General features: G+C 44.6%; 1 protein-coding gene across 1 annotated transcript in view; it reads left to right on the forward strand.

Moving 5' to 3' along the window:
* The first annotated feature begins 6 nt into the window (after positions 1–6).
* The window catches only part of LOC123170629 (probable glutathione S-transferase GSTU6), a 19,747-nt gene continuing 8,055 nt past the window's right edge, over positions 7–11,698 (forward strand). Inside the window, exons 1-2 of the mRNA XM_044588460.1 lie at positions 7–291; positions 372–470. Coding sequence (XP_044444395.1) covers positions 7–291; positions 372–470 — 384 coding nt within the window. The remainder of the gene's footprint in view (positions 292–371; positions 471–11,698) is intronic.

Raw genomic sequence — 11,698 nt, forward strand, 5'->3', positions numbered from 1 at the left:
AGGCGCATGCCCCTTCTCTCTTCGCCCCCGACGCCGCCGTGCCCGGCCCCGTCCCCTTTTGCCCCCGCCGGCCCCGGCCCCCATTGCCCCTTCCGGCCACCACCTCGCCCGCCGGCGCCGGCCCCTTCTCTCTTCGCCCTCGACGCCGCCGTGCCTGGCCCGGTCCCCGTTTGCCCCTGCCACCTCGAGCAGCGGCGGCCTGCGGCAGCTCTGCCCGCAACCAAGGGTGCTGGGTCCTGGCCCTCATCGAAGGGAGGGGTCGCAACCGGATCCAGCGCCCGGATGAGCGTGGTGAGCTCCGGTGCAGCCGCGGGCGGATTGGAGCTCCTCGTTAAATCAAATCTCTTGTAATTTGTTCGTGTATACTGTAGTGTTTGTGGGTAATGTATTGTGAAATTCATTCGTCGATTCTTGGAGCAAGTGTTGATGGTACTGTAGTGTTTATCGTCGTCCGTTCATTCCTCTCGTCGGTTTGTATTGTTGGAGTACTGCTCGCCGGGCACCGGACACGCCAAACGCAAGACGCCGGACAGGCTGCTCACCGAACGTTTTTTTTTAATATTTACTAAGTTGTTTGCCGTCCGTGATTTTACGAGGCTGACGGCAAGGATTGCATTTGGCAGACGGCAAAGGGAGGGCATCTTTGCCATCAGCCGCTGATGGCAAAGGCCCCATTGCCGTCTGCTTCAGAAAGCAGACGGCAAAGATGCTCTTTACCGTAGCCTACTTTGCCGGAGTCTTTTGCCGTCCGCGGCAGACGGCAAAGGCCTTTATCGTCCGCCATCCTTGCCTTTGCCGTCTGCCGTGGCAGACGGCAAAGTAGCTGATTCCTGTAGTGGGAGGGATACTTTGATGCTGAGTGTTAAAGAGGAGCATGACCTCGTTGGAATTGAACTGTTGAATGTTCCATTTGAGGAGTTCTTCCAGTTTTTCAATCAAAAGGCCCTCGATAAATCAACGGTCACTTGCTACTGTCTGTAAGTAGTACTACTTCTGTCATTAAGTCTCTCTATATAGGTCAGCTCTTTCATTGCATGTATTTATAATTATCCTCACTATATTATGCAGATTGAAGATCGCCGAATTGAAGAAAAGACAAATCGGTGATATTGGATTCATTAACACAAATCTCATAGATGCAACTGAGGTTAAATATCATGCCAAAAATACCGAGGCCAAATTGCTACGATCGTTGGTAATAAATGAAAACAAAGATATGATACTCTTTCCTTACAACTTCAAGTGAGTGTTACTGTCTTGTGCATATTCGGTTTCCCTTATTAGTCCAGGTTATAGTAATGTAATTGATGACTTATGCATGCGTGTGCAGCTTCCACTATATTCTCCTAGAGATTAAGCTTGAGCAGGGAGTAGTAACCGTCTTAGACTCGAGACGAAAAGATCCCCAGGACTATGCGGACATGACTCAGATGCTCGAGAAGTAAGTTAAATCGATCATTATCCATCATATCAGCAACTTTGTTCATTTCCTGATATCAAGTAATTGTTTTCTTTGTCTGGCAGGGTTTGGAGAAAATTCACCAAAAAAGCTCCGGGACTGCCGAAGAAGCTGCAATTTTGACACCCGAAAGTAAGTACTATAGTAGCATGTTCCGCGCATCTCCTAGTGATTCAAGCGCCAGTTTCATCAATACCATTTAGCATGCTTGCTTATCAGTTTGATTGACCTCTTCTCTTGTAAAGTGGTTGTGGCAGGAATAAGGGAATGATTTCTGTGGATACTACGTTTGCGAGTCCATCCGCCACACGACCTGTGAGCGGGGCTACTCTGACGAACAATATGAAGTGCGTAAGCAATAATATTCACAATTTTATTTTATTACCATCATTTGTGTTGAGTTTCATTTATTCATATATATATGTATTGACCCCCTTCTTCAAATTAGATCTTTCGGATGCGGGATGAACTCCTAGCACCAGATCGTATGCGAGCAATTCAAGAGGAATTGGCGGCATTCTTCCTTGACCACGTGATCGCTGAAGACGGAGAATACCATGTGGACCCTGTGTTCATATATAATTAGGAGATTATATTATAAGAGATAATTATTGTATATATATAGCCAGTAGTGTCGGATAGATATAAGAGAATTTGTTGTTCGACCAATCTCTCGGAGAAGGAGAGGTGGTCGATATCACTTCTCTCTGTATGCATATGTTCATGACGATCTCTGTTTCCTTCATTTGCTTACTAGCTAGCGTGTCTAGTCCTCTCTATACGTATATAGTACGTAGCGTCGACCAAGCACGGAAATAAGAGAGGACACTTCTCTCTATTAATTAGCTAGCTAACACAATATATGAAACACCTAAATTAACCCCCCAAAACCCCCAAACCCCCCCCCCTTTCAAATAAAACAATAACCCCAGCCCCTAAAATGCTGACGCATGGATGCCTATTGGTCCCGGTTGGTGCCACCAACCGGGACCAAAGGGCCTCCTGCCTGGGCTTGCCGCACCGGCCACGTGGAGGCCCATCTGTCCCGGTTTGTGTAAGAACCGGGACTAAAGGTCTAGGGCATTGGTACCGACACTTTAGTCCCGGTTCAAAAACCGGGACAAATGACCCTTACGAACCGGGACAATAGGCCCTTTTTCTACTAGTGAGAAGAGATGCAAATGAAGTAATATAATATGTTATCATCACATGGCGGTTCCGAATATAAAATAACTCTACAAAGTAATGAACGAACTTCTCTATGTCATCACACGTATGACACTACCCACCAGTCTAAGTTACTTCCTTTTATGACTGAGCTGGTGATTTTATTATTAAGTAGCGGGTTTGAGTTACTCTTACCTTACCATGTTAAAATTGCTCATGCCTTGAAACTAGGTTGTTTTAGTTATTTTTTGACCTTTACTTTCTCGCTCGTGGCCTTAGCCAATCTTGGCCTGGCTACTGTTCATAAAGAATGACACTTACAGGATTAATGTAAAAGACTTGGGAGCATTTTTTTGGTTGAATGAAATTAGGAGGGTGTTAAACTATAATCTTGTTTCACCAACTAATATGCATCATGCTCTCCGCAAAAGAAACTAATATGCATCATGCAGGCAGTGTACTAGCTAAAATATCCAAGGTCATCGGCAAGGAGCATTTGTTACAGTAGCTAGCAGTAAAATATATTTAATTCATGTCCGCTGAACTTAGCTAAGGAAGTGTACGTGTTAAACTAGCCACAATGGAAGTAACTTCAGCAGTAACATCGAGTCCAACTCAACAAATTTGCTTATGTGACAATGAGTTAATGAGGACAGAGGTAGTTTGAGTAACTTAGCTAGTTACTGTAACATCACATGTCCCAATGCAATATGCATTTATAACCTAATAACTGAAGCTGTGCATGTTACCACACTTAAGTTACTATCCACTATGAAGGTAGTAATATAGTCTAACGATATGTGTATGTTACTAATGTATGTTACTTTCCACCGTGGCTAGTCTTACTAGCAGAATTATGCATGCATGAGCTGGACATGCAAGTAATAAATTATTGTATGTGGTAGGTGCTACCATGTATACGTGGCTTTGTCGGATTCAGTCTGTCCCTCTCAGGCTAGACAGTGCAGTAGTATGTACTGCAGCTCACGTCATGCATGACATAGTAAGGCTGCCAAATTCAAGTCACCTTGACTGGCAGGTCTTCCACCCCTTGCTGCGACATTACTAGGCAAGTAGTGAGCAAGACTTCATACGTGATACTTGAGTGCGTGAAAAATGGTAAAATCAAGCAATGAGAGAGCCATAACAAGAGACAGCAAAATTAAGGAAGTGAATGTTAAACTAGTATAATATTGCTTGGCCAACTAATATGCAGCATGCAGGCAGTGTACCTAAAATATCCAAGAACGTCGGCAAGAAGCATATGTTAGAGCAAGGATAATAAGAGAGGCAGCAGCCGGCTCTACAGCCATGTCCATGTCGCCTGTAGTCTTTATAAAGCCAACATCATATAAGAGCATCTTCAACAGCCGCGCCAAACTAGCGCCGTGCCGCAAAATTGCTCGTTTTAGCGCGCGCGCAACCGGTATAGTTGCTCCAGCGGGCGCGCAAAAACAGCGTGCGCGGCATATGTAGTTCAGCGCGCGGGCCGAAACTCAATCGCGCGCCGCTTATTTGCTGCGCCCGCTCCCGCGCGCTGGACTCTCGCGCGCTCGCTCACAGCTCCCACCCCCCATCCAGCCGCGCCGCCGCCGCCGACCGCGCCACCCGGCGACCGTTCCGGCGCTTCCCCGGCCTATCCCCGCCCCGCGGTGGCTTCTCCGCCCCCCCTCTAGTCCCGCCGCTCCTCGCGCGCGTCCGTCCTCCGACGAACAGCGCCCAAGCGCTCGCTGCCGCTCGGCGCCCGCAAGGTGTTCGACAAAACGTCTAGAAGGTATGTATTGCTCAAAAGCCGCGAATTTCGTGTGTGTTGATTGTAGTTTTTATAGCATAGTATTGAACATTGTAGATGAGTTCGTCGTATGATTCTTCCGAAGAAGAATTTGATATGGAAGAGGAGGAGGATCTTGCAGTGATCCTAGCTATGCATATCAATAAAAAACCGAAGCACGGTGGTTCGGTTATGGGTCGGCAGAAAATTTGGAGGGATAGGATCGATGCCCACAACTGATTGATCAGGCATTATTTTGCGGAGAATCCCACATACCCCGAGTCGTATTTTCGTCGCCGGTTTAGGATGAGCACCGAGTTGTTCAGGCGCATTGCGGAGAAACTAGCGAGCCATGACCGCTTTTTTCAGCAAAGGAGGAATGCCGCCGGAGAGCTCGGGCATAGCACCTTTCAGAAGGTGACAGCCGCTTTGCGTATGTTGGCATACGGTATACCGGCTGATCTAGTTGATGGTCACTTGGCTATGGGTGAGAGCCAAGCCATCATGTGTGTCAAGCGCTTCGCAGTCGGAATTGTGCAAGTGTTTGGCGAGTAGTATTTGAGATTTCACTTAAGTCAAAACTTCATAAAGTCTGACCAAGTTTATAAAAAAATATGAACATTTACAATAACAAATCTATTTGATGTGAAAGTATTTTCAATAATGAATCTAATGATATTGATTTGCTATTTTATATGTTAATATTTTTTGTCTATAAACTTTATCAAAGTTTACAAAGTTTGACTTTGACCAAAGTTACTATGCAGAGTAAATAAAAACGGAGGGAGTATCATAACTAGTATCATGCCAACTAAGCAATTTTGATGAGGTGACATAGAATTAAATGAAAAAAATTATTGAGTATCGTATCAATATAAATTGAAGCATCGTCAATCTTGGTTCATGCGGAAGCATGCCTTGGTCTACACAGATTCATGCGGAGTATATGTCTTATTTTTTGTGAGTGTCACTAGTATATGTCTTGAATGGCTGTAAATAAGGTCATATGGTACTATGCACTGTGGAGGTATTACTTCCCACTATGGGCAGCCTAATTTCCCTTCCAGCATACATGAAGTGATATAATTAAATCATCTCCTAATTTAGCTATCTACAGAAACGAGCTTTGTCGAAAAAATCTACAAAAACAAGAAATATGCGTGTGTCACAAAATGTTAGCAAATAATCTGTGTGGACCAAGGCATGCTTCCGCATGAACCAAGTTGGTGCAACCGAGAAACACCAATAGCATGAAGCTCATCACATCACCATGAATTATTTGCTAATATTTTGTGATATTGTTCCCATCAAGGTGGCGCCTGCACTAGTAGAAAAGAGGGCTTTGGTTCAGACCGGGTCAGCCTATTAGTCCCGGTTCAGTCCAGAACCGGGACCAATGGGGGCACTGGTCCCGGTTCGTGAGGCCACGGGCCTGCCGGGCCTCGTGAGGTCATTGGTCCCGGTTCGTCTGGCCCCTTTGGTCCCGGTTAGTGGGACGAAGCGGGACCAATGGGCCTCGCTCCTGGCCCACCACCATTGGTCCCGGTTGGTGGCTTGAACCGGGACCACAGGCTGCCTTTTAGTCCCGGTTCATGCCACGAACCGTGACCAATGAGGTACCTATATATACCCCTCACTCGCGAGCAGAGCACTCCAGTGCTCTGTTTTTCTCTGGCCGGCGAGGGGAGGGCTTTGTGGTGCTCTAGCTCACCTCCTATGCACATGAGGTGTTCGATGAAATGCCCGAGCCACACTAGTTAAGGTTTCTCCTCTCGAAGCTCGACCTCAAAGCTCCATTTTCCTCGAGATTTGTCTAGGTTTAGCGGCCCGTCATGTCCCATTCCCGTCTTCACCGCCGTCGATCGCCCGCGCCGATCTCGTTGCCGGCACCACCGTGGTGAGCCTCTTGTTCTTATCTTCTTTTTGAAAGAAAAAAATTCTTACTTTAGATAGATACTTGTCTAATTTTCTTACTATTTTATTGCTTGTTATTATATAGTGCGATGGTTTTGGTATCCGCCCCCGTCAGCCCTCGTCCTGTCTATGATTCGGATGTGGTATATATTATCTTTATAACTATTGGTTCATTTATTGTTTATGAAAATTATGCCGACCAACGTGACATAGATTTTATTTATCTAGGAGGTATGTGACCGGAAATTCCAACCGACCCTATTGTCGAGAGGTTAAATTTAGTTGAAGAAGAAAACAATTTCTTGAAGGAAAAAATAAAAAAATTGAGAAGGAGAAGATGATATTGGAATTGCATGTTGCGGATGTCGTCGATGATCACAAGATCAAGATGGATGCAATGCGCTTGAAGATTAGAAAGATTAGAAAATATGCCATTCATACCGAGGCTTGGTATCATTATGCCGTTGGATCAATTGTTACCTTGGTTGCAATTATGATCGCATTTGTTTTCGCATTGAAATGTTTTACATAGTTTCAATGTATGGTTTAATTAATTAGATGCTCTGGAGAGCTATATGTTGTTAGATGAGAACTATGTATGTACTTTGGTTTTAATGTGATGATGAACTTCTATTAATTTGGTCACTTAATTATCTATTCATGATGTTCTGTAATGGTTTTTGACATACTTAATTATATATAATGCATGCCGATGAACCGGCAATGGATGTACGGTGACAGACACACCTCCGAGTACATTAAGGGCGTGCATGATTTTCTCGAAGTGGCTGAGGCAAACAAGCAGAATGGTTTTATGTGTTGTCCATGCCCTAAATGTGGGAATACGAAGTCTTACTCTGACCGGAAAATCCTTCACACCCACCTGCTTTACAAGGGTTTCATGCCACACTATAATGTTTGGACGAGGCACGGATAAATAGGGGTTATGATGGAAGACGGCGAAGAAGAAGAGGAAGATGACAACTATGTGCCCCCTGAATACGGTGATGCTGCAACGGGGGAAGCTGCTGAAGATCAAGAGGAACCAGACGATGTGCCCAATGATGCTGCAACGGGGGAAGGTGCTGAAGATCAAGAGGAACCAGTGCCCGATGATGATGATCTCCGCCGGGTCATTGTCAATGCAAGGACGCAATGCGAAAGTCAAAAGGAGAAGCTGAAGTTCGATCGCATGTTAGAGGATCACAAAAAAGGGTTGTACCCCAATTGCGAAGATGGAAACACAAAGCTCGATACCGTAATGGAATTGCTGTAGTGGAAGGCAGAGAATGTTGTGCCTGACAAAGGATTTGAGAAGCTATTGAAAATATTGAAGAAGAAGCTTCCAAAGGATAACGAATTGCCCGACAGTACATACGCAGCAAAGAAGGTTGTATGCCCTCTAGGATTGGAGGTGCAGAAGATACATGCATGCCCTAATGACTGCATCCTCTACCGCGGTGCGTACAAGGATCTGAACGCATGCCCGGTATGCGGTGCATTACCGTATAAGATCAGACGAGATGACCCTGGTGATGTTGACGGCGAGCCCCCCAGGATGAGGGTTCCTGCGAAGGTGATGTGGTATGCTCCTATAATACCACGGTTGAAACGTCTGTTCAGAAACGAAGAGCATGCCAAGTTGATGCGATGGCACAGTGAGGACCGTAAGAAAGACGGGAAGTTGAGAGCACCCGCTGACGGGTCGGAGTGGAGAAAAATCGAGAGAAAGTACTGGGTTGAGTTTGCAGCTGACCCAAGGAACGTATGGTTCGGTTTAAGCGCGGATGGCATTAATCCTTTCGGGGAGCAGAGCAGCAATCACAGCACCTGGCCCTTGACTCTATGTATATATAACCTTCCTCCTTGGATGTTGATGAAGCGGAAGTTCATTATGATGCCAGTTCTCATCGAAGGCCCTAAGCAACCCGGCAACGACATTGATGTGTACCTAAGGCCATCAGTTGAAGAACTTTTACAGCTGTGGAATGGAAACGGTGTACGTACGTGGGATGAGCACAAACAGGAGGAATTTAACCTGCACGCGTTGCTGTTTGTAACCATCAATGATTGGCCCGCTCTCAGTAACCTTTCAGGACAGACAAACAAGGGATACCACGCATGCACGCACTGTTTAGATGACACTGAAAGTATATACGTGAACAAATGCAGGAAGAATGTGTACCTGGGCCATTGTCGATTTCTTCCGACCAACCATCAATGTTGAAAGAAAGGCAAGCATTTCAAAGGCGAGGCAGATCACCGGAAGAAGCCCGCCATGCGTACCGGTGATCACGTACTTGCTATGGTCAATGATTTACACGTAATCTTTGGAAAGGGTCCCGGCGGACTAGCTGTTCCGAATGACGTTGAGGGACACGCACCCATGTGGAAGAAGAAATCTATATTTTGGGACCTACCCTACTGGAAAGACCTAGAGGTCCGCTCTTCAATCGACGTGATGCACGTGACGAAGAACCTTTGCGTGAACCTGCTAGGCTTCTTGGGCGTGTATGGGAAGACAAAAGATACACCTGAGGCACGGGAGGACCTGCAACGTTTGCACTAAAAAGACGGCATGCCTCCGAAGCAGTATGAAGGTCCTGCCAGCTACGCTCTTACGAAAGAAGAGAAAGAAATCTTCTTTGAATGCCTGCTCAGTATGAAGGTCCCGACTGGCTTCTCATCGAATATAAAGGGAATAATAAATATGCCAGAGAAAAGTTTCAGAACCTAATGTCTCATGACTGCCACGTGATTATGACGCAACTGCTTCCGGTTGCATTGAGGGGGCTTCTACCGGAAAACGTTCGATTAGCCATTGTGAAGCTATGTGCATTCCTCAATGCAATCTCTCATAAGGTGATCGATCCAGAAATCATACCAAGGCTAAGGAGTGATGTTGCGCAATGTCTTGTCAGTTTCGAGCTGGTGTTCCCACCATCCTTCTTCAATATCATGATGCACGTCCTAGTTCATCTAGTCGACGAGATTGTCATTCTGGGGCCCGTATTTCTACACAATATGTTCCCCTTTGAGAGGTTCATGGGAGTCCTAAAGAAATATGTCTGTAACCGCGCTAGGCCAGAAGGAAGCATCTCTATGGGCCATCAAACAGAGGATGTCATTGGGTTTTGTGTTGACTTCATTCCTGCCTTAAGAAGATAGGTCTCCCTAAATCGCGGTATGAGGGGAGACTGACTGGAAAAGGCACGCTAGGAGCGGACTCAATAATATGCAGGGACGAGCATTCTTGGTCTCAAGCACACTACACAGTTCTACAGAACTCTACCTTGGTGACCCCATATGTCGATGAACACAAGAACAGTCTGCGCTCCAAACACCCGGAGCAGTGTGACGACTGGATTACATGTGAACACATCAGGACTTTCAGCAGTTGGTTGGAAACACGTCTCAGAGGTGACACCACTGTTTGTGATGAGTTGTACTCGTTGTCCAGGGGACCATCTTCGACTGTATTTACTTACAAAGGATACGAGATAAATGGGAATACATTTTACACGATCGCCCAAGATCAAAAGAGCACCAACCAAAACAGCGGTGTCCGCTTTGATGCAGCAACCGAGAGGGGAAAGGACACATATTATGGTTACATGATGGACATATGGGAACTTGACTACAGACATGATTTTAAGGTCCCTTTGTTTAAGTGCAAATGGGTCAATCTGTCAGGAGGCGGGGTACTGGTAGACCCACAGTACGGAATGACAACACTGGATCTGAACAATCTTGGGTACACTGACGAACCGTTCGTCCTAGCCAATGATGTGGCACAGGTTATCTATGTGAAGGACATGTCTACTAGACCGAGAAAAAGAAAAGATAAGGAAGCGAATACATCATACGATGAGCCAAAGCGCCACATAGTTCTTTTCGGAAAAAAGGGACATTGTGGGAGTGGAGGGCAAGACAGACATGTCTGAAGATTATGAAAAGTTCCATGAAATTCCTCCCTTCAAAGTCAAGGCAGACCCAAGCATCCTGATAAACGATGAAGATTATCCATGGTTACGGCGCAATAAGCCAATGACACAAGCGAAGAAAAAGTGAATACTTTCTCCCGCAACTATTATGATGATACCATGCCAACTTTGTAACAGACGAGTATGATACCATTGTCCGTTTTGTACACGAAGTGCATCCAATTTTTGCCGTAACCCTCTCAACTTTCTTGCACATGCCATGTGGATGAAATGATGATACCATGCCAACTTTCAACCTTTTCAGAGTTCATTTGAAATGCTTTTCAATTTCAGGGTCTTATAGCTCAAAATAATCAATAAATGAATGAAAAATAACAAATGAAGTCAGAAAGGGTTGAAAATTGATGATGTGGCTTTGAATGGTGCATTTTGAACACACGAAAAGTCAGGAGTTCAAATAAGTTTAAAAAAATGAAATCCCTTTGTAACACACGAGTTTCCGTATGAAATCCTGATACTTCGAAAGAGATTATCCGTTTTGTACACGAAGTGCATCCAGTTTTTGCCGTAACCCTGTCAACTTTCTTGCACATGCTATGTGGATGAAATGATGATACCATGCCAACTTTCAACCTTTTCAGAGTTCATTTGAAATGCTTTTCAATTTTAGGGTATTATAGCTCAAAATAATCAGTAAATGCATGAAAAATGGTGCATGAAAAATAACAAATAAAATAAATAAGTAATTAGAAACAAAATAATATAAACTTTAACAAAATATATAAGTAGAAAAAAAATAAAATAAACTTTAATAACATAAATAAAATTTATGAAACTAAAATTATCAAAGTATTTTCTGTTCAAAACATTATAAGCAACCTCTAGTATTATTGAAACTAAAATTATATAAAATTGATGCAACTAAAATTATCGAAGTATTTTCTGTTCAAAATCATTGAAAGCAAAAATAATTTTCATAAACAACTTTTTTTGTTATAAACTTTAATAGCAAAAAGAATTATCATAAAGTAAAATAAATAAGTAATTAGAAACAAAATAAAATAAAATAAATAAGTTTTTTGTTGTAAGAAGAAACAAAACAAAATAAATAAAGCAAAAAGAAAACAAAAAACAGGCAAAAAAATAAAAATTATGCCACCTACTGGGCCACCACGGCCTGAATACGACTAGAAACAGGTGCGGCATTCAGGCCCGCAGAAGGCCCAGTAGGCCCACAGGCATGTACAAAGAGGTTAGGCCCGTAAGCCTGCTTTAGAGAGGAGCTCGACAGCTCAGGCGCACCGCACCTTATAAACAGGTGCGGCTCTCTCTCAGCTAGCGAGGTGGGACTAAACTCCCACCACCACGCCGTTGTGCAAGGCTTTCCGTCCCGGTTGGTGGCACCAACCGGGACCAGTGCCCCACCTTTAGTCCCGGTTGGTG

This window comes from Triticum aestivum, chromosome 7D (assembly GCF_018294505.1).
Source record: "Triticum aestivum cultivar Chinese Spring chromosome 7D, IWGSC CS RefSeq v2.1, whole genome shotgun sequence".
Lineage (NCBI taxonomy): Eukaryota > Viridiplantae > Streptophyta > Magnoliopsida > Poales > Poaceae > Triticum > Triticum aestivum.